The following is a 25,122-nucleotide window of genomic DNA, read 5'->3' as shown; positions in this document are numbered from 1 at the left end:
TGAACTATTTGTACAGTCTTAGTATTTTGACAGCTATATGGTCCTAATCTCAGTGAAATAACCCTTCGTAACAGTGAAAATGGGACTTGTAAAGTGCAGGTTTATAGCGCATTCAATGTGGTTGAATATATGTGTTAACAGAGCTGGCTAATACAATTTTACTGAAAAGTGTGGCGGCTGAGAACACAGTCCATTTGGCTTTATATTGTCGTTTTCCCATCCTTCCATTGGGGGGATAAATGTATACAATAGAAAATTTGGTAGGTATTGTAAATCTTTTAGCAAAACTAAGTTCTATTTTGTTACAAAATGGTGAGCAGATACAGTATACCTTTTGTTTTTCTTTTTTCTTGTTCATACCCTAAAAGTGTTTACTTGCATCACTGCATGACCTATAAAAACTTACGACAAGATTTTAGATATCTTCACTTTCGATGACATTATAAAGATACTAGATGGTAGCCTGATTCTAGCGCATCGGGTATTCTAGAATATGTATGTAGTTTATTTATGAAGATTTTAGAATAATACATTGAATACACAGGATTCGGCCGGCTGCGACCAATTAGCGAAGCTTGGTTCAAATCCCGCGCCAATTCGCGGCCGGACTGCACCTGTCGCTGATTGTTCACGGCCGGCCACATAGTATATAGCACAGCCTCGTAGTATATAACAGCCCACGTAGTAAATAGTACAGCCACGTAGTATATTGCACAACCACGTAGTATACAGCACAGGCATGTAGTATATAGCACAGCCCACGGAGTATATAGCACAGCCCACGGAGTATATAGCACAGCCCACAGAATATATAGCACAGCCCATGTAGTATATTGCACAGCCCACGTAGTATATTGCACAGCCCACGTAGTATATTGCACATCCCGCGCAGTACCACGAACGTAGTGTATAACACAGGCCACGTAATGTATAACACAGGCCACGTAGTGTATAGCACAGCCCACGCAGTATATTGCACAGCCCGCATAGTACATTGCACAGCCTGCATAGTACATTGCACAGCCTGCATAGTACATTGCACAGCCTGCATAGTACATGGCATAGCCCGCATAGTACATTGCACAGCCCGTGTAGTACATTGCACAGCCCACGAACTATATTGCACAGCCCGCATACAATATTGCACAGCCCGTGTACTATATTACACAGCCCGCGCAGTACATTGCACAGCGTATATTGCACAGCCCACATAGTATGTAGCACAGCCCACGCAGTATATTGCCCAGCCCACATAGTATATTGCCCAGCCCACGTAATATATTGCACAGCCCATGCAGTATATAGCAATGTGGGCACCATATCCCTGTTAAAAAAAAGAATTAAAATCAAAAATAGTTATATACTCACCCTCCGTTGGCCCCCGGATCGAAGCGGTTACCGACGCTCCTCGCGCACTCCGGTCTGAAGAGTGCATTGCGGTCTCGTGAGATGATGACGTAGCGGTCTCACGAGACCGCTATGTCATCATCTCGCGAGACCGCAATGCATGGAGCGGTCACCGGGGCATCGCGAGGAGCGAGAAAGGCCTGTTCTTGATCCAGGGGGGCCAACAGACGGTGAATATATAACTATTTTTTATTTTTTAATTATTTTTAACATTAGATCTTTTTACTATTGTTGCTGCATAGGCAGCATAAATAGTAAAAAGTTGGTCACACAGGGTTAATAGCAGCGTTAACCGAGTGCGTTACACAGCGGTCAACGCTGCCATTAACCCTGTGTGAGGGCTGACTGGAGGGGAGTACGGAGCGGGCACTGACTGCAGTGAGGAAGGAGCGGCCATGTTGCCGCCAGACTGTGCCCATCGCTGATTGGTCGTGGCTGTTTTGCCACGACCAATCAGCGACTTGGATTTCCATGACAGACAGAGGCCGCGACCAGTGAATATCTGTGACAGACAGACAGATAAACGGAAGCGACCCTTAGACAATTATATAGTAGATGTGAATGTACACATTTAAGATCTCCTTCAGACAAGCGTGTAATATGTACATATTAAAATCGGCTAGCACACAATTATTATTATTATTTATTCCATGGCGTTTTACATGTGAGGAGGGTGTACATAATAAAAAACAAGTACAATAATCTTAAACCATACGAGTCACAACTGGTACAGGATCAGAGAGGACCCTGCCCACGAGTGCTCACAATCTATGACCGTTCATGCGAAAAAAAATCGCAGCATGTACTAGTCTCTTTTGTATTTGATGAGACATCTATTCAAGTCTATGGGTTCTTTAAAAAAATGGATCCCATGTGGATCATCCATATTGATTCCTACTTTGATGGATACATTGCAAATATTAACATAGGAAACTATTTGTCTTTGTAAATTTTATTTACTGCTGATGTATAAAAAAGGATATCATATACAGTAGATGGAAAAAACAGAAATCCAGATGACACACAGATGGAATATGGATGACAATACGTAGAAATATAGACTTTTTCTCAGGATGAAAATTGGACAATATTCCATATATTCATCAAAGTATCAGTAGTTGGACATGAATAATTTTTATTTTGAAACAATGTCGTGCATCTAAGGTTTGGCCTTAGTTCGGGCTATCATACATAATGATGGCATTTTATGCAGTTAGTGCAAAGTATTCTAAATAACGCAGTAGTAGTAGCATTCACACAAAATATAGCCTTACAGAACATTGTGACAAAAGCACCTGTAATTTTAGTGCTGGCTAAAAGACAGGAAACTGGATGTAAAATGCAGCTGCAGGACCGTAGGTATCAAGTAGATGATCAAAAGCAAATTACCACAATGTCCACCATAAACAAGAGATGCTTGTGACATTTATAGAATGAAAAGACTTACTGGTCAAAATTCAGGATGTGACATGGAGTAAATAAACAATGTGCTGCCATTTTCGTCTTTAATCAGTAAAACAGACTTTTCAGCTCACATCAATGATTGCTAGCACATGGGAACATACTTATATAGCCAACTTCAAGGATTATGTGTAACCGGAGTATATGGTTTTTGGGAAGATTACTACTGCTCTTCTCTGTACACACGGGGGCTGAAGGCTTAAACTCAATGCCGCCTAAGACTAGCGACATTGTTACAAGACTCAGTTACAGATGGATGAATTGAAGCATGAGGATAAAATTGTTCTTCAAATCTACATAATGGCCGTAGTCAAAACTAGAAGACAGAAGTTTAAACTGCCAAAATGAAGCATTGTCTGAAAGAAGCCCTTCTATGTCCTCACATCCCTGTTTAGCCACAACTAGTTAATATCGGACAATTTCATCTTTATATTCAAAAAGAGCATGACTCAAGACAATCTCTGCCAAATATTTCACAGACTAATACTGCAGCTAAGATCCTGATAAAATTACCATTTTATTAATAATTCAGCTGCTGATTAAGAGATCTTTACAAAGGACAAGAACCAAAAAGATGTCCTTAAAAAGGGTAGAAACGGGAGTGACTTGCGTATAACAAATACAAGTTTCTCCAGATATGGTTTTATCTAAATAACCAGAAATCTGAGGATTAATTTCACAATCTATATTTATAGAGGATGAGCTTTGTTTCTCTGATACAGACCAGTAAAATCAATGCTTCACACAGCCATAGAGTTAAGGTACCGTTACACTAAACGATTTACCAACGATCACGACCAGCGATACGATCTGGCCGTGTTCGTTGGCAAGTCGTTGTGTGGTCGCCGGGGAGCTGTCACACAGACAGCTCTCCAGCGACCAACGATGCCGAAGTCCCCGGGTAACCAGGGTAAACATCGGGTTACTAAGCGCAGGGCCGCGCTTAGTAACCCGATGTTTACCCTGGTTACCATTGTAAATGTAAAAAAAAAAAAAACACTACATACTTACATTCCGGTGTCTGTCAGCTTCCCTGCACTGTGTAAGCGCCGGCCGTAAAGCAGAGCGGCCCTGCGCTTAGTAACCCGATATTTACCCTGGTTACCAGTGAACACATCGCTGGATCGGCGTCACACATGCCGATCCAGCGATGACAGCGGGAGATCAGCGACCAAATAAAGGTCCTGATCATTCGCAGCGACCAAAGATCACCCAGCAGGGGCCTGATCGTTGGTCGCTGTCACGCATAACGATTTCGTTAACGATATCGTTGCTACGTCACAAAAAGCATCGTTAACGAAATCGTTATGTGTGATGGTACCTTAAAGGATTGTCTTAGTAAGGAACCCCTCTCTACAGGACATGCCCTCATTCAACATATCTACATAAGAGTTGCTGAAACCGCCCACTTAGGACTACCTCTATGAGTAGATCTACTGATGGAAAGCCAGTCAACTTAAAGGGAACCTGTCACCCCAAAAATCGCGGGACCGGAGACACCCATCCGACCTGACCAGCAGCGGGACCGCCCCTGGGTGAGTATAATATAAAGTCTTTTTCTCCTCTTTCAGGTAGCATCGGGGGCTTATCTACAGAATTACAGAATGCTGTAGATAAGCCCCTGATGCCGGTGGGCTTACCTCACCCGCGATTTTCGGGGTGACAGGTTCCTTTTAATGGATATTCTATATACTTCTCTAGCAACGCTTGGTAGGCAGCACATTTTTCTGACATCATCAGACGATCATAGGAGATTCCAGAAGCTGGACTTGTAATAATCAACATTTTGCTTTGTAAGTGACTTAAGGCTTTTGGCCATCATATACAAAAACATTATATTTTTACAGAAACCTTTGTCATTGTATTGTCAGTGATAAAATAATCCATTTACAACATGTACTGCAGCGACTATGCAATTCTCGGTTGAAAAAATGTTAAGAAAAAATATAGATTGGTCAGTGAAAAATGAAAAATATCCCAACAGAAAAGAAGAAGCATAGCTATCTTCAATTGTCTTGAAAAAAAATTAAAAAAATAATACAACAATACATACTAAAGGAAGTCTACTAAAAGACAACCCCCCTGAGGCAAGATGTCCATGCTGGCACAGTTGAAAATATTTTTTTTTGTTTAGTTTTTTTTTTTCAATTTGTCAGATTACAGCCCCCCCGAGCAATACTAGCCTTATGCTAGTCAATGTTTCTATTCAAATGAATGGTATAAAAATCAGTCAGCGGACCAACGCCAGGTGACATCTGCTTGAAAGTAGCAAAACAAAGTCAAAGAGTCATCTTCATTCATGGAACACAGCTCTGGAGGAAACACCAATGGCCAAACATGCATTGAGAGCAGCTTATGTTAACGGTTGGAAAATGGCGATTCGCATATATTTCTATTGTTTCTGTATAATAATTTCAAAACTGAGGAGTTGTGAAATGTCAGTCAAATGCAGGTCATGTTCCTGTTGAGAAGATTTCTGTGGGAAGTCTTGAAAATATAAAACACAGTCTGGGCTGAGGAACAGAGGCTGTTATGTTAGGAGTAAGGTCAGAGATTTAGATGGAACCCAAGTAATAGCGTAACACAAAAGTTATTGCTGTCAATTATCATGTCAGGCTACCCACTGTTCTCAGCATTTCATTACTATAAATGTCATTATGGAGCATGACAACAAGATACAGCTTATTTTCAGTCTATGAAAAACTATTTGGTCAAAAATGAGAAGCAGAAATACATCTTTACGCATTGGTGGGCACAATCCTATTGAGCTCTTGTGAAATGGCATTAAAAGAATATTCTAGTCTAAAGGGAATCTGTCACTGGGTTTTTGCTAACTAATCTAAGGGCAGCATAATGTAGGGGTACAGACCTTGATTCCAGTGATGTATCACTTAGTTTACTGGGTGCATCAGTTGTGACACAATCAGAATTTTGCAGCATGTAGCGGAGCTCAGAAAGCTATCCCACAGCTCTCTATGTACATTGTCTATTGGCAGTAAGCTGCTTATCAGATAAGGAGGCGTGGTTAGACTAGGGCTCAGTCACTGCAGCTGGAGTACAGGGAGTGATTACCTCATGGTGATAAAACGTTTATTGTATCGAAACAACAACACACAGCCTAATAAGTGACACATCACACACAATCGCTGAAATCTATGTCTCAGCCTCTAACTCATGTTATCCTCAGATTACACAGGAAAAACCTGCTGACAGACTCCCTTTAAGTATAGAGAAACAGACAGCTTTTAAAACAGTAAAGAACACACCAGTACTCTCATAATAAATGTAAAAGGCGATGGTCTTACCTTGCCATTCCTAGACTGGAGAAGTTACAAGGCACTATAAGTATATCAAGTCGTGAAAATGGGTGGGTGCCTAGGACTGAGTAGGCTGCCTCAAGGCACTGCGAAAGAACAGGAATCAACATCTGTTTGCATTGGTTTTTAAGCACATCTGGAGCAAAAACACGATGAGGTATGCAAATCTGAGAGTGGGCCTCAAGACTTCTATAACGGCAAGGACACTCCAAATGTCTACATGCTTGTTCTGAGGATCTGTTTGGTGGGAAACACAAAAAAGGAGTACTTATGAATATGCTCAGGATCAGAATGAAAAATGTACACTTTCAGAAATAACAAACATTCTTGGTGCATCAATGAATTACTGATTGTTAATATAGAATTGACTAGAAAATTATATACTTATATTAGCAAACTATAGAAACTTCAAGGAAATTTGCACGTGTGGGGCTGAACATCATATGTAACAACTGCATTCAATTACTGCTGCCAACCATTCAGTATAAGTCATTATGAAAATAGCCAAACAGGTGCCCTCTGACTGGCCTATATTGCAACAACTTTAATAAAAAGTGACATTTTCACTTAAAAGAGCAAAAACAAAAATGTTGGACTGTATACTATTTGGCCTGGAGCATGGGGATACTTGACATATGGAAGCTTTTGGGAAATCCCATACCAAAGATAATATGTAATTTTGTACCTACACCAGCCTTCACTCTTTTGTTAAACGATCACTTAAATTAGAAAACGATTTTAGTAGATCACTTAGGGAATGTCAGGGGAGATAGGTGTTGTGTAAATGGTCGTTCGACCAACAGCTATCTAATGTCTATGGTGGCCATTTGACTCGTGATTAGTGGTGAGCGAGTATACTCGTTGCTTTGGTTTTCCCAAGCATGCTTGGGTGGTCTCCGAGTATTTGTGACTGCTCGGAGATTTAGTTTCGTTGCCTCAGCTGCATGATTTACAGCTGATAGACAGGCTGAATACATGTAGGGATTCCCTAGCAACCAGGCAGCCCCCACATGTACTCCGACTGGCTAGTAGCCGTAAATCATGCAGCTGAGTCAACAAAAACTAACTCTCCGAGCAGTTACAAATACTCGGAGACCACCCGAGCGTGCTCAGGAAAACCCGAGCAACGAGTATACTCGCTCATCACTACTCGTGATATTGATGAAGATAACGATTCTGACTGTTGAATATCTAGAGGAGTGTAGTAGTGGCTCTTTGATAGAGAATACACGAGTCAAACTGAGCACTCATGGGTAGTCTAATGTTGGGGGGAGATAGCAGTTGGTCGAATGACCATTTATGCGACATCTATCTAATGTCTATGGTGGCCTCTTTACTCATGATATTGATGAAGAGAAGGATTCTGCCCATTGGATATCCAGGGGAGTGTAGCAGAGGCTCTCTGATAGAGAATATATGAGTGAAACTGAGCACTCCTGCTTAGGAGAATGTCGGGGGAGATAGCTGTTGGTCGAAGGACCACTTACGTGATACCTATCTAATGTCTATGGGGGCCTCTTGACTTGTGATATTGGGGAAGAGAAGGATTCTGCCTATTGGATGTCTTGAGGAGTCTAGCAGTGGCTTTCTGACAGAGAATACACAAGCTAAATTGAGCACTTCTGTGTAGTGTAATGTCAGGGGATAGCTGTTAGTCAAACGACCCTTTACCCGACACCTATCTAATGTCTATGGTGGCTTCTTGACTCGTGATATTGATGAAGAAAAGGATTCTGCCTGTTGGATATCCAGGGAAGTGTAGCAGCGGCTCTCTAATAGAGAATACATGAGTAAAACCGAGCACTCCTGCTAAGGGAAATGTCAGGGGAGGTAGACGTTGGTCGAACGACCACTTAGGTGACACCTATCTAATGTCTGTGGTGGCCTCTTGACTTGTGATATTGGGAAAGAGAAGAATTCTACCTATTGGATGTCCTGAGGAGTCTAGCAACGGTTTTCTGATAGAGAATACATGAGTAAAACGGAGTACTCCTGGGTAGGGTAATGTCGGAGGAGATAGCTGTTGGTCGAACGACCATTTACATGACACCTATCTAATGTCTATCAGGACCTTTAGTCTACACATACAAGCAGATATTTTTCTTCAGATAATTGTATTGTTTTCCTCATCCATTGCAAGAATACTGGCAAAAGATAAAGCAAACTTCTCATTTGATGCTGGGTGTTCCTTTGGCGAGATAGGGTAACATGACAGATGACTGCATGTGAGCTTGACTAGCACTGTAATCTGAATGTCATAAACTTGGAAAAATCTTTCTATTATGTCTCTTTTTCCTTTCTGGCATGCTATCAAAGATTTTAGGGAATTGGAAATGCAATAGTATCCTATCAACAGGGGCAGAAAGGTTGCATACATATTCGCATTAGAGCAAAATTACATTTTTTATTTTGGGACTAAGCAGAATGCTTTTCTTTGGCAGAGCTTGACATAGGATTATAAAGTCCACTTGTTTTGAGTACTTGATGGAAAGTCACCAAGCTACTACAGTTGAGCCCCTTTCTTCTTTAATATTATTATTTTTATGAGGTGTGGTCTTTAAAAATTCTTGAGAATGAGGAGTGACTGTTTAAGGATTATCTCTTGTCTACTTAAGATCTGCCCTTTATATATTTAGCTGTGGGCTGATATTTTAGACATCCTGGTTCATTCTAAAGCTTTGACAATAAAGGAGTTCTCCTATAAAGTGATTTTGTAATGGTAAGAAATGCTTTAAAGTTTAATAAAACAATAATTACTCACCCTTTTAATTGCCATCCAATCCAGCTGTTTATTACCTACAGTTAAACACAAGCCAAATAGCTACACGAGAGCAGTAGCCAATCACAGATTAAAGCAGTGGACTGCATGAGGCCCTTAAGGACCAAAAATTGGCTGCAGTGGTCAAATGCACAGAAAGCATGATAGGTCATCAATGTCTGATCGATATTGATGTGACACCTGGCACCCCCCATTGAGCAGCTGTTTTCGGTGCCAGTGGCATCCGGAAGTGATCAGTTGCAGAGCTACTCCGTCTACTGACAGTGGTCGCGGCCAGGTACAGCACCATCCACCCCCTATTAATTTGAATAGAGGACGGATGTGCAGTACCCGACCGTGGCTGCCATCAGTAGGCAAAGCAACTACCTAGCCGAGCGCAGCTGGCACCAAAAACAGCTGATTGGCATGGGTGCCAAGCTTCGTACCCCAACCAATTGGACATGAATGACCTATCTTAAGGACCCGGATGGGATACACCCTCGAGTACTGCAGGAATTAAGTACAGTCATTGATAGACCATTATTTTTAATCTTTAAAGACTCCATAATAACAGGGTCTGTGCCACAGGACTGGCGTATAGCAAATGTGGTGCCAATATTCAAAAAGGGGACAAAAACTGAACTCGGAAATTATAGGCCAGTAAGCTTAACCTCTACTGTGGGTAAAATCCTGGAGGGCATTCTAAGGGACGCTATACTGGAGTATCTGAAGAGGAATAACCTCATGACCCAGTATCAGCACGGGTTTACTAGGGACCGTTCATGTCAGACTAATTTGATCAGTTTCTATGAAGAGGTAAGTTCCGGATTGGACCAAGGGAACCCAGTGGATGTAGTGTATATGGACTTTTCAAAAGCTTTTGATACGGTGCCACACAAAAGGTTGATACATAAAATGAGAATAATGGGGATAGGGGAAAATATGTGCAAGTGGGTTGAGAGCTGGCTCAGGGATAGGAAACAAAGGGTGGTTATTAATGGAGCACACTCGGACTGGGTAGCGGTTAGCAGTGGGGTACCACAGGGGTCAGTATTGGGCCCTCTTCTTTTTAACATATTTATTAATGACCTTGTAGGGGGCATTCAGAGTAGAATTTCAATATTTGCAGATGACACTAAACTCTGCAGGGTAATCAATACAGAGGAGGACAATTTTATATTACAGGATGATTTATGTAAACTAGAAGCTTGGGCTGATAAATGGCAAATGAGCTTTAATGGGGATAAATGTAAGGTCATGCACTTGGGTAGAAGTAATAAGATGTATAATTATGTGCTTAATTCTAAAACTCTGGGCAAAACCGTCAATGAAAAAGACCTGGGTGTATGGGTGGATGACAAACTTAAATTCAGTGGCCAGTGTCAGGCAGCTGCTACAAAGGCAAATAAAATAATGGGATGCATTAAAAGAGGCATAGATGCTCATGAGGAGAACATAATTTTACCTCTATACAAGTCACTAGTTCGACCACACTTAGAATACTGTGCACAGTTCTGGTCTCCGGTGTTTAAGAAAGACATAGCGGAACTGGAGCGGGTGCAGAGAAGAGCGACCAAGGTTATTAGAGGACTGGGGGGTCTGCAATACCAAGATAGGTTATTACACTTGGGGCTATTTAGTTTGGAAAAACGAAGACTAAGGGGTGATCTTATTTTAATGTATAAATATATGAGGGGACAGTACAAAGACCTTTCTGATGATCTTTTTAATCATAGACCTGAAACAGGGACAAGGGGGCATCCTCTGCGGTTGGAGGAAAAAAGGTTTAAGCATAATAACAGACGCGGATTCTTTACTGTAAGAGCAGTGAGACTATGGAACTCTCTGCCGTATGATGTTGTAATGAGTGATTCATTACTTAAATTTAAGAGGGGACTGGATACCTTTCTGGAAAAGTATAATGTTACAGGGTATATACACTAGATTCCTTGATAGGGCGTTGATCCAGGGAACTAGTCTGATTGCCGTATGTGGAGTCGGGAAGGAATTTTTTTCCCCAATGTGGAGCTTACTCTTTGCACATGGGGTTTTTTTGCCTTCCTCTGGATCAACATGTTAGGTTAGGCTATGGGTTGAACTAGATGGACATATAGTCTTCCTTCAACCTTAATAACTATGTAACTATGTAACTATGTAACTGTTAAAGAAGTGGACAACCTCTTTAGTTGGATGACAGACAGTTTTATATTAAGCTATATGACCATTATATTTAGAAGTACAGAACGGTCTGAACAGAGCTTGATTCAGACAAACCCTCTAAAGCTATGTACGTTAATGTTTCCACTGATAAGATAAGCAACATTTAGCTGAAATACCTATAACAACTTGCTAGCATAAATGGCTCTGTATTTAAGATGACTTATTTTAATATGTTTATGTTTTAATTCTATTTGCCGTAAGTTTTCTAAGACAAATCTATTCTTGCAATTGGATTCTAAAATGAGATCACTCCAGCTGTGTTCAAACAGTGTGACAGAAATGACAAATTTCAAGCACCATTCATGGCTAATGAGTAAGTTTGAATTTTGCCAAAGACAGCTGGTAGCACAACATTACTTATGTGGTATTTTCAGATTTTTACAAAAGACAAAATGTTGCAGAATTATTCACACTCAAGAAATCTTTCCAAACTCATATACTTAACCCACAAAATAAAAAAAAAGCTTGGTAAAGTAGTTACCACTAGTGATGAGCGAGTATACTCGTTGCTCTGGTTTTCTCGAGCATGCACGGTTGGTCTCCTTTGTAACTGTTTGGAGATTTCGTTTTTGTTGATGCAGTTGCATGATTAACGGCTGCTAGCCAGCCTGAGTACATTTTTCACAGAGAAAAAAAAAACTATACGACTTTGGGTATATATAGAAAAGCTCACAGAGAAATCCCAAGAATTAAAAGTTAATTTTTATTCATATAATCTTATAAAAGTATTCAATACCAACTATGTGCACAACCACACCATCACCAAGATTAATAACAAACCATAGGAAAGGCCAGGTTAGTGCCAATCCCTACATTAGACTAAAAAACACCCTACCTAAACAGCGGAGGTTGGCACCCTATAACACCTGCGCAATGGCGCCCCCGCTCCTCGTCGACTATCCCTGCTACCCCTAGTAGGCCCTACTGGGCCAGGGAATAGAAAGGGCAAGTATACAGTGCAATTCAAAACAAATGGTGGGTCAATAGAAATTACCCAGATACCCTATTATACTAGCTGCACTCAGACTTCCTATCTGCGGGGGTCGGCACCCTAAATACTAATGGTGCCCCCGCTCCACGATGGCTACACTAATCTTACCCTAGGCTAGAGGGCAGGCAGGATGCTATATAAATATATCACGAGGATATGTGATACCCAGTTGAAAATGGGGTGTCCTTTTCATATAGACAGTGCTGATCATTCATACTCCACTTATTCTCAAGTTGCCTAAATTAGCATGTATGTAATAAGTAAATACCAAATAATACACAGTATAGGAGATCATACAGTTCAATGACTCACAGGTGAAATGACCTCCCACGTTTTAGATGTCAATGATCAAGAGTATAGGCACATACTAAAAGGACACAATCCTCCCAAAATCCCATCATATAATCATTTGAACAAGAAAACAACCATGGTATCCCCTTTTTCAAACTCAACGCGTTTCCCCTCCGCATATAACCAGAGGTTCATCAGGAGTTTATCAGATATACATATAGGGTTACTTAGCTTCCTTCATAAATGGTGCCGGTGAGCCAGATAGTCTGCATCACCATCGGGTCGATCCCTCGTGGATATGGTGCTCCCAGACATATGTCATAGCGTGTGCGTTTTAAAGGCTGAACACTTAACAAAAGCGGGCACAGCTGCTTACCGGCGTGCGTATCCCAAGTATTTCCGGTAATACAGCCGAGAGGAGGTCATGCATCCTGTGACGTATAATGCGCCCAATACGCGTGCGCAGAGGCACCAAATAGAGCCCCTATTACTAAGCAAGGGATAATTATCATCCCTGAACCGTACTGCGCATGCGCCGATCATTACGCAATAAACATTCGGAGGGCCTTCCCAGATTGTCTGAGGCGCCATTTACAACCAGTCTATAGCGCCGATAACATACGCATGCTCAGTATGTATAATCACAAGGGACACAGAGTAACCATAGTGATGTAAACGCATGCTCAGTAGATATAGTCAAAAGGGATACTGAATAACTATAGTGATGCGGACACCATATGACAGCGCACGCGCAATGAGCACATATTTTATTGGTGCCATAGAAATAATACCCTCACAATGACACATACCCAAGCGCATTCGCCAAATTACGGCATAATTAAGAAAAACAGGGCAACCTACTCTCCTCCAACCAGGTAAAAGCGCCACTAAGACTAGTGCATAAGTGCCGATAGAATACGCACGCTCAGTGCGATTAATCATAAGGAATATTGGTTAAATATGATAGCACAGACATTAATTAAGATGTAAACAATGCATGCACGATTAATATTGTAAAAATAATATCATAATCAAATTCCCAAATATCAAGCACCACGCACAATCAGTCAGATAAATTCTTACCACAGTGCTATAATTGTGCTTGCGCCTACCATATGGCATCATTGATATTATACGCATAATTAATGTCCCGCTGGCGCCTTACCTTGTCACCCACCGCTCTAAGACCGTCAGTATTGACATGATGCTCATAATGTGACATTTTTAGTTTATATATCATAGGTGGGCAAACATATTTTTAAAATACATGTCTATACAGTGACAAAATCTCAAGACGCACACACCCCCAGATAACTTCCGTAGACAAGATATTTCCACAGGTAATGACAGATATTAGGTCCAAGAAATCTCAGACAGATATTTATAAACCAATCAGACCCATTTCAGGGTCGATGGTGCAGATTTTCTCATTGCCAAAATAACATCAACTGATAATGGAGTCATAGGTAACAGCCAAAGTTCATTTGTTCGTTCAACCCATTCGGGAAGACCGTATCCAATCTATGGATCCACTTCAATTCCTTTTGTAAGATCTTTCGATCCCAGTCACCGCCCCTAATAGAAGGGACTACCACTTCTACGGCACAGAAAGTAAAAGACTTGAGATCACTATGATGTACCATCCGAACATGTCTAGATATTGGGGTATCCCTGGCATGTCTAATGTCACCCAGGTGATCACCTATCCTTCTTCTCAACTCCCTTTTTGTTTTCCCCACATAATTTAGTGGGCAAGTACACTTAAACAGATATACAACTCCACTTGTTTTGCAATTTGCAAAATGTCTGCTCTCAAACACCTGACCTGTTTTCGCACTGGAAAAACGATTACCAGTATCTAGATAATCACAAAAGGAACAGGTTCCACATCGAAAAGTCCCAAACTGTCTCTTATCCAGCCATGTCCCACTTTTTTGGGGGCATGAGAAAACACTGTGTACAAGTTGATCCTTAAGAGATCTTCCTTTTCTATAGGTGATCATAGGTGTTTCCGGGAGGCAGTCTTTTATGTCTGTGTCTGCCAATAAGATATCCCAATATTTCTTAATGATGTCTCTCACCTCATTGGAACAGTCATCAAACATTCCAATGAGTCTCAGAGGAGGGTCCTCATCAACCTTACTTACAGGATGTAATAGATTAGTTCTTGGTACGGTCTCAACCTGTTTAAAGGCCTCACGAAGTACTTTCATAGGGTACCCTCTTTCAAGAAATCTATTTTTTAGATCTCGTGTCTCAGTATAAAAGGAGGCATCAGATGAACAGTTTCTTTTTGCTCTCATATACTGCCCTTTGGGTATCCCCCTCCTGAGCCCATATGGATGATGACTGTTCCAATTCAAAAGATTATTTGTCGAGGTGGGTTTCCTGTAGATGGTGGTGGCTAAGTGCCCATCCCTCTCCTTGCTAATTGTGACATCCAGAAAGTTAATTTTATCGCCATTGATCTCGGAGGTAAAGCGGAGGCCCATGCTGTTATTATTTAGACCCTTAACAAAGACATTAAAAGAGGCCACATCTCCTGACCACAGAATCAGGACATCATCAATATAGCGCCCCCAGAAAATTATCTGGGGGCCCCATCTAGACAGATTCTCCTCACTGAAGACCACTGTGTCCTCCCACCAGCCCAGGAGCAAATTAGCATAAGAAGGGGCACATGGACTGCCCATAGCTGTGCCCCTGAGCTGGTGGTAGAACTTCCCCTCAAAGAGGAAGTAATTGTGTGTTAGAATGAAATGGAGGAGGCGATTAACAAATCGATTATGTTCAGTAAACTGAACCCCTCTGGACCTAAGAAAGAAATCTACAGCCTGTAGACCCATAATGTGAGGTATACTGCTGTATAAAGCCTCAACATCGATAGATGCCAAGAGGGTATCTGTGTCCACAATAATATCTTCTATCCTCATCAGCAGGTCCGAGGTGTCACGTATATATGATGGTAGGGCCGTTACGAAATCTCTCAGAACTTTATCAATATAGATACCGCAATTTTGCGTGATGGAATCATTACCTGAGACTATTGGTCGTCCTTTCAGGGGTTTTAGCCCTTTATGCAACTTTGGTAGAGCATAGAACACAGGTATAGTTGGCGTCCTTTGTGTCATAAAGTTCTTTTCGCTTATGGATATCAACCCACCCTCACATGCCTCTTGTAACAGGTGACCCAACTCTAAGTTAAATGTCTCCGTGGGATCTTTCCGGAGTAACCCATACGTTGACTCATCCTTCAATAACCTCAAACACATGTCTCTATACTTGTCACAGTCAAAGATAACAAGGTTGCCACCTTTGTCTGATTGTTTAAACATCAGTTCTTTTTTCTCAGACAGAGAGTCCAAAGCCCTCCTTTCATTATAAGATAAATTTGACTTATATTTTCCCTCTTTAGTGTTCAATTTTTTTAGATCAGCCAACACTAATTGCGTAAAGATATCAATACTGGTGTTTGTAGACAAAGGTGGCATCCTCTTACTATTAGGCTTCAGCTTAGTAAAAGGGCCCATACCCAAAGGCCTAGTGCTCTCCTCCAGCATCTCCGTAAGAATTCTTATATCAGATAACTCTGTCATGTCTACACCCAAGGACACACATTGAGCTTCATCATGATTTTTGAAAAATTTCCTCCATTTTAATTTACGAGCAAAAAGGTTAATATCTTTCACCCATTCAAATTCGTTGAACCTGTTAGTTGGCACAAAACCCAGACCTTTTTCCAAGACTGTCCTCTCAACATCCGAAAGGTCATGGCATGACAGGTTCACAATCCTATTGTCCTTCAATATCGAGGGGCTCCCAGACGCTCCCTCAGTTGATAAGGGAGCGGTCGCCTCTCTAAAAAAGAGGACGAGGAGGAGAATACAGGAGAAGGAGCTGCCAACGATCCAGAGGTGGTCATATGTCCCGTATATGATGTTTGATAATTTCCTCCACCCCTTGATGGACCATATCTCTTTTTTCCTCCTGATTTTCCCCATCTTTCTCTACGAGGTCTAAAAGTTGAAATAGAGTTGGGATTTTTAAAGAAATCACTTCTTTCACTATCTGATGTTTCAGCCTCAGATGAGGATAAACTCGATGATTCCCCTCTTTGGTATAATCCCTCCTCCGAGAGGAACCCAAAAACTCTGTTCTCTTTAAAATCCCAATTATCACGACTAAATTGTTTATGCTTCCTCTCTTTTATATCTGTCTGAAACCTCTCAATATTAGTCTGTAATGTGGATTCCCTCCTATTGAAGTCCGGGTCACTTATGTTTACTGATGTTCTCAATTAAATCAGTCAACTTCTTGCTCGTTCTGTCAAATGTGTTTTTCTCTTCCTGTAAAAGAATCTGCATGAACCTTATCGAGCTTTCTATTAGTTCGTTTCTCCACTTATGTAATAGTTCGGGTGTCCTTGCTCTACGTGCCGGGATAATATTCAATCTCAAGCCCTTGGGTACAATCTTGGTCTTAATATAATTTTCCAATGACTGTACTTCCCACCAGGACTTGATGTTATCCCTATAACAATTTGTCAACTCGTTAAATAGATCTTTTAGATCTGGTGTTCTAGCTGGATCGCTCGTCCCTTTGGGATCACAAAAAACGTCCCTGGCATCAAATGCCCATGACTCCCTATTGATTGGCCCCGCGAGAAAACCTGCCATGTAAGCAAAAAACAATTTTCACAGAGAAAAAAACTATACGACCTTGGGTATATATAGAAAAGCTCACAGAGAAATCCCAAGAATTAAAAGTTAATTTTTATTCATATAATCTTATAAAAGTATTCAATACCAACTATGTGCACAACCACACCATCACCAAGATTAATAACAAACCATAGGAAAGGCCAGGTTAGTGCCAATCCCTACATTAGACTAAAAAACACCCTACCTAAACAGCGGAGGTTGGCACCCTATAACACCTGCGCAATGGCGCCCCCGCTCCTCGTCGACTATCCCTGCTACCCCTAGTAGGCCCTACTGGGACAGGGAATAGAAAGGGCAAGTATACAGTGCAATTCAAAACAAATGGTGGGTCAATAGAAATTACCCAGATACCCTATTATACTAGCTGCACTCAGACTTCCTATCTGCGGGGGTCGGCACCCTAACTACTAATGGTGCCCCCGCTCCACGATGGCTACACTAATCTTACCCTAGGCTAGAGGGCAGGCAGGATGCTATATAAATATATCACGAGGATATGTGATACCCAGTTGAAAATGGGGTGTCCTTTTCATATAGACAGTGCTGATCATTCATACTCCACTTATTCTCAAGTTGCCTAAATTAGCATGTATGTAATAAGTAAATACCAAATAATACACAGTATAGGAGATCATACAGTTCAATGACTCACAGGTAAAATGACCTCCCATGTTTTAGATGTCAATGATCAAGAGTATAGGCACATACTAAAAGGACACAATCCTCCCAAAATCCCATCATATAATCATTTGAACAAGAAAACAACCATGGTATCCCCTTTTTCAAACTCAACGCGTTTCCCCTCCGCATATAACCAGAGGAGGAAAAAAGAGATATGGTCCATCAAGGGGTGGAGGAAATTATCAAACATCATATACGGGACATATGACCACCTCTGGATCGTTGGCAGCTCCTTCTCCTGTATTCTCCTCCTCGTCCTCTTTTTTAGAGAGGCGACCGCTCCCTTATCAACTGAGGGAGCGTCTGGGAGCCCCTCGATATTGAAGGACAATAGGATTGTGAACCTGTCATGTCATGACCTTTCGGATGTTGAGAGGACAGTCTTGGAAAAAGGTCTGGGTTTTGTGCCAACTAACAGGTTCAACGAATTTGAATGGGTGAAAGATATTAACCTTTTTGCTCGTAAATTAAAATGGAGGAAATTTTTCAAAAATCATGATGAAGCTGAATGTGTGTCCTTGGGTGTAGACATGACAGAGTTATCTGATATAAGAGTTCTTACGGAGATGCTGGAGGAGAGCACTAGGCCTTTGGGTATGGGCCCTTTTACTAAGCTGAAGCCTAATAGTAAGAGGATGCCACCTTTGTCTACAAACACCAGTATTGATATCTTTACGCAATTAGTGTTGGCTGATCTAAAAAAATTGAACACTAAAGAGAGAAAATATAAGTCAAATTTATCTTATAATGAAAGGAGGGCTTTGGACTCTCTGTCTGAGAAAAAAGAACTGGTGTTTAAACAATCAGACAAAGGTGGCAACCTTGTTATCCTTGACTGTGACAAGTATAGAGACATGTGTTTGAGGTTATTGAAGGATGAGTCAACGTATGGGTTACTCCGGAAAGATCCCACGGAGACATTTAACTTAGAGTTGGGTCACCTGTTACAAGAGGCATGTGAGGGTGGGTTGATATCCATAAGCGAAAAGAACTTTATGACACACAGGACGCTACTATACCTGTGTTCTATGCTCTACCAAAGTTGCATAAAGGGCTAAAACCCCTGAAAGGACGACCAATAGTCTCAGGTAATGATTCCATCATGCAAAATTGCGGTATCTATATTGATAAAGTTCTGAGAGATTTCGTAACGGCCCTACCATCATATATACGTGACACCTCGGACCTGCTGATGAGGATAGAAGATATTATTGTGGACACAGATACCCTCTTGGCAGCTATCGATGTTGAGGCTTTATACAGCAGTATACCTCACATTATGGGTCTACAGGCTGTAGATTTCTTTCTTAGGTCCAGAGGGGTTCAGTTTACTGAACATAATCGATTTGTTAATCGCCTCCTCCATTTCATTCTAACACACAATTACTTCCTCTTTGAGGGGAAGTTCTACCACCAGCTCAGGGGCACAGCTATGGGCAGTCCATGTGCCCCTACTTATGCTAATTTGCTCCTGGGCTGGTGGGAGGACACAGTGGTCTTCAGTGAGGAGAATCTGTCTAGATGGGGCCCCCAGATAATTTTCTGGGGGCGCTATATTGATGATGTCCTGATTCTGTGGTCAGGAGATGTGGCCTCTTTTAATGTCTTTGTTAAGGGTCTAAATAATAACAGCATGGGCCTCAGCTTTACCTCCGAGATCAATGGCGATAAAATTAACTTTCTGGATGTCACAATTAGCAAGGAGAGGGATGGGCACTTAGCCACCACCATCTACAGGAAACCCACCTCGACAAATAATCTTTTGAATTGGAACAGTCATCATCCATATGGGCTCAGGAGGGGGATACCCAAAGGGCAGTATATGAGAGCAAAAAGAAACTGTTCATCTGATGCCTCCTTTTATACTGAGACACGAGATCTAAAAAATAGATTTCTTGAAAGAGGGTACCCTATGAAAGTACTTCGTGAGGCCTTTAAACAGGTTGAGACCGTACCAAGAACTAATCTATTACATCCTGTAAGTAAGGTTGATGAGGACCCTCCTCTGAGACTCATTGGAATGTTTGATGACTGTTCCAATGAGGTGAGAGACATCATTAAGAAATATTGGGATATCTTATTGGCAGACACAGACATAAAAGACTGCCTCCCGGAAACACCTACGATCACCTATAGAAAAGGAAGATCTCTTAAGGATCAACTTGTACACAGTGTTTTCTCATGCCCCCAAAAAAGTGGGACATGGCTGGATAAGAGACAGTTTGGGACTTTTCGATGTGGAACCTGTTCCTTTTGTGATTATCTAGATACTGGTAATCGTTTTTCCAGTGCGAAAACAGGTCAGGTGTTTGAGAGCAGACATTTTGCAAATTGCAAAACAAGTGGAGTTGTATATCTGTTTAAGTGTACTTGCCCACTAAATTATGTGGGGAAAACAAAAAGGGAGTTGAGAAGAAGGATAGGTGATCACCTGGGTGACATTAGACATGCCAGGGATACCCCAATATCTAGACATGTTCGGATGGTACATCATAGTGATCTCAAGTCTTTTACTTTCTGTGCCGTAGAAGTGGTAGTCCCTTCTATTAGGGGCGGTGACTGGGATCGAAAGATCTTACAAAAGGAATTGAAGTGGATCCATAGATTGGATACGGTCTTCCCGAATGGGTTGAACGAACAAATGAACTTTGGCTGTTACCTATGACTCCATTATCAGTTGATGTTATTTTGGCAATGAGAAAATCTGCACCATCGACCCTGAAATGGGTCTGATAGGTTTATAAATATCTGTCTGAGATTTCTTGGACCTAATATCTGTCATTACCTGTGGAAATATCTTGTCTACGGAAGTTATCTGGGGGTGTGTGCGTCTTGAGATTTTGTCACTGTATAGACATGTATTTTAAAAATATGTTTGCCCACCTATGATATATAAACTAAAAATGTCACATTATGAGCATCATGTCAATACTGACGGTCTTAGAGCGGTGGGTGACAAGGTAAGGCGCCAGCGGGACATTAATTATGCGTATAATATCAATGATGCCATATGGTAGGCGCAAGCACAATTATAGCGCTGTGGTAAGAATTTATCTGACTGATTGTGCGTGGTGCTTGATATTTGGGAATTTGATTATGATATTATTTTTACAATATTAATCGTGCATGCATTGTTTACATCTTAATTAATGTCTGTGCTATCATATTTAACCAATATTCCTTATGATTAATTGCACTGAGCGTGCGTATTCTATCGGCACTTATGCACTAGTCTTAGTGGCGCTTTTACCTGGTTGGAGGAGAGTAGGTTGCCCTGTTTTTCTTAATTATGCCGTAATTTGGCGAATGCGCTTGGATATGTGTCATTGTGAGGGTATTATTTCTATGGCACCAATAAAATATGTGCTCATTGCGCGTGCGCTGTCATATGGTGTCCGCATCACTATAGTTATTCAGTATCCCTTTTGACTATATCTACTGAGCATGCGTTTACATCACTATGGTTACTCTGTGTCCCTTGTGATTATACATACTGAGCATGCGTATGTTATCGGCGCTATAGACTGGTTGTAAATGGCGCCTCAGACAATCTGGGAAGGCCCTCCGAATGTTTATTGCGTAATGATCGGCGCATGCGCAGTACGGTTCAGGGATGATAATTATCCCTTGCTTAGTAATAGGGGCTCTATTTGGTGCCTCTGCGCACGCGTATTGGGCGCATTATACGTCACAGGATGCATGACCTCCTCTCGGCTGTATTACCGGAAATACTTGGGATACGCACGCCGGTAAGCAGCTGTGCCCGCTTTTGTTAAGTGTTCAGCCTTTAAAACGCACACGCTATGACATATGTCTGGGAGCACCATATCCACGAGGGATCGACCCGATGGTGATGCAGACTATCTGGCTCACCGGCACCATTTATGAAGGAAGCTAAGTAACCCTATATGTATATCTGATAAACTCCTGATGAACCTCTGGTTATATGCGGAGGGGAAACGCGTTGAGTTTGAAAAAGGGGATACCATGGTTGTTTTCTTGTTCAAATGATTATATGATGGGATTTTGGGAGGATTGTGTCCTTTTAGTATGTGCCTATACTCTTGATCATTGACATCTAAAACGTGGGAGGTCATTTTACCTGTGAGTCATTGAACTGTATGATCTCCTATACTGTGTATTATTTGGTATTTACTTATTACATACATGCTAATTTAGGCAACTTGAGAATAAGTGGAGTATGAATGATCAGCACTGTCTATATGAAAAGGACACCCCATTTTCAACTGGGTATCACATATCCTCGTGATATATTTATATAGCATCCTGCCTGCCCTCTAGCCTAGGGTAAGATTAGTGTAGCCATCGTGGAGCGGGGGCACCATTAGTATTTAGGGTGCCGACCCCCGCAGATAGGAAGTCTGAGTGCAGCTAGTATAATAGGGTATCTGGGTAATTTCTATTGACCCACCATTTGTTTTGAATTGCACTGTATACTTGCCCTTTCTATTCCCTGTCCCAGTAGGGCCTACTAGGGGTAGCAGGGATAGTCGACGAGGAGCGGGGGCGCCATTGCGCAGGTGTTATAGGGTGCCAACCTCCGCTGTTTAGGTAGGGTGTTTTTTAGTCTAATCTAGGGATTGGCACTAACCTGGCCTTTCCTATGGTTTGTTATTAATCTTGGTGATGGTGTGGTTGTGCCCATAGTTGGCATTGAATACTTTTATAAGATTATATGAATAAAAATTAACTTTTAATTCTTGGGATTTCTCTGTGAGCTTTTCTATATATACCCAAGGTCGTATAGTTTTTTTCTCTGTGAAAATTGTTTTTTGCTTACATGGTAGGTTTTCTCGCGGGGCCAATCAATAGGGAGTCATGGGCATTTGATGCCAGGGACGTTTTTTGTGATCCCAAAGGGACGAGCGATCCAGCTAGAACACCAGATCTAAAAGATCTATTTAACGAGTTGACAAATTGTTATAGGGATAACATCAAGTCCTGGTGGGAAGTACAGTCATTGGAAAATTATATTAAGACCAAGATTGTACCCAAGGGCTTGAGATTGAATATTATCCCGGCACGTAGAGCAAGGACACCCGAACTATTACATAAGTGGAGAAACGAACTAATAGAAAGCTCGATAAGGTTCATGCAGATTCTTTTACAGGAAGAGAAAAACACATTTGACAGAACGAGCAAGAAGTTGACTGATTTAATTGAGAACATCAGTAAACATAAAAGTGACCCGGACTTCAATAGGAGGGAATCCACATTACAGATTAATATTGAGAGGTTTCAGACAGATATAAAAGAGAGGAAGCATAAACAATTTAGTCGTGATAATTGGGATTTTAAAGAGAACAGAGTTTTTGGGTTCCTCTCGGAGGAGGGATTATCCCAAAGAGGGGAATCATCGAGTTTATCCTCATCTGAGGCTGAAACATCAGATAGTGAAAGAAGTGATTTCTTTAAAAATCCCAACTCTATTTCAACTTTTAGACCTCGTAGAGAAAGATGGGGAAAATCAGGAGGAAAAAAGAGATATGGTCCATCAAGGGGTGGAGGAAATTATCAAACATCATATACGGGACATATGACCACCTCTGGATCGTTGGCAGCTCCTTCTCCTGTATTCTCCTCCTCGTCCTCTTTTTTAGAGAGGCGACCGCTCCCTTATCAACTGAGGGAGCGTCTGGGAGCCCCTCGATATTGAAGGACAATAGGATTGTGAACCTGTCATGCCATGACCTTTCGGATGTTGAGAGGACAGTCTTGGAAAAAGGTCTGGGTTTTGTGCCAACTAACAGGTTCAACGAATTTGAATGGGTGAAAGATATTAACCTTTTTGCTCGTAAATTAAAATGGAGGAAATTTTTCAAAAATCATGATGAAGCTCAATGTGTGTCCTTGGGTGTAGACATGACAGAGTTATCTGATATAAGAGTTCTTACGGAGATGCTGGAGGAGAGCACTAGGCCTTTGGGTATGGGCCCTTTTACTAAGCTGAAGCCTAATAGTAAGAGGATGCCACCTTTGTCTACAAACACCAGTATTGATATCTTTACGCAGTTAGTGTTGGCTGATCTAAAAAAATTGAACACTAAAGAGAGAAAATATAAGTCAAATTTATCTTATAATGAAAGGAGGGCTTTGGACTCTCTGTCTGAGAAAAAAGAACTGGTGTTTAAACAATCAGACAAAGGTGGCAACCTTGTTATCCTTGACTGTGACAAGTATAGAGACATGTGTTTGAGGTTATTGAAGGATGAGTCAACGTATGGGTTACTCCGGAAAGATCCCACGGAGACATTTAACTTAGAGTTGGGTCACCTGTTACAAGAGGCATGTGAGGGTGGGTTGATATCCATAAGCGAAAAGAACTTTATGACACAAAGGACGCCAACTATACCTGTGTTCTATGCTCTACCAAAGTTGCATAAAGGGCTAAAACCCCTGAAAGGACGACCAATAGTCTCAGGTAATGATTCCATCACGCAAAATTGCGGTATCTATATTGATAAAGTTCTGAGAGATTTTGTAACGGCCCTACCATCATATATACGTGACACCTCGGACCTGCTGATGAGGATAGAAGATATTATTGTGGACACAGATACCCTCTTGGCATCTATCGATGTTGAGGCTTTATACAGCAGTATACCTCACATTATGGGTCTACAGGCTGTAGATTTCCTTCTTAGGTCCAGAGGGGTTCAGTTTACTGAACATAATCGATTTGTTAATCGCCTCCTCCATTTCATTCTAACACACAATTACTTCCTCTTTGAGGGGAAGTTCTACCACCAGCTCAGGGGCACAGCTATGGGCAGTCCATGTGCCCCTACTTATGCTAATTTGCTCCTGGGCTGGTGGGAGGACACAGTGGTCTTCAGTGAGGAGAATCTGTCTAGATGGGGCCCCCAGATAATTTTCTGGGGGCGCTATATTGATGATGTCCTGATTCTGTGGTCAGGAGATGTGGCCTCTTTTAATGTCTTTGTTAAGGGTCTAAATAATAACAGCATGGGTCTTAGCTTTACCTCCGAGATCAATGGCGATAAAATTAACTTTCTGGATGTCACAATTAGCAAGGAGAGGGATGGGCACTTAGCCACCACCATCTACAGGAAACCCACCGCGACAAATAATCTTTTGAATTGGAACAGTCATCATCCATATGGGCTCAGGAGGGGGATACCCAAAGGGCAGTATATGAGAGCAAAAAGAAACTGTTCATCTGACGCCTCCTTTTATACTGAGACACGAGATCTAAAAAATAGATTTCTTGAAAGAGGGTACCCTATGAAAGTA

At 41.5% G+C, this 25,122-nt stretch overlaps 1 protein-coding gene across 3 annotated transcripts in view; it reads right to left on the bottom strand.

Annotated features, from left to right (window-relative positions):
- AOPEP (aminopeptidase O (putative)) overlaps positions 1-25,122 on the bottom strand; it is a 1,002,964-nt gene that overhangs the window by 815,046 nt on the left and 162,796 nt on the right. For all 3 annotated transcript variants that reach the window (XM_069762004.1, XM_069762007.1, XM_069762010.1), the window contains exon 5: positions 6,174-6,422. In XM_069762004.1, coding sequence (XP_069618105.1) covers positions 6,174-6,422 — 249 coding nt within the window. The remainder of the gene's footprint in view (positions 1-6,173; positions 6,423-25,122) is intronic.

The sequence above is a fragment of the Ranitomeya imitator genome, chromosome 1 (genome assembly GCF_032444005.1).
Source record: "Ranitomeya imitator isolate aRanImi1 chromosome 1, aRanImi1.pri, whole genome shotgun sequence".
NCBI classification, from domain to species: Eukaryota; Metazoa; Chordata; class Amphibia; order Anura; family Dendrobatidae; genus Ranitomeya; species Ranitomeya imitator.
The sequence above is the reverse complement of the archived record's forward strand: the minus strand, read 5'-3'. Positions and strand labels throughout refer to the sequence as shown.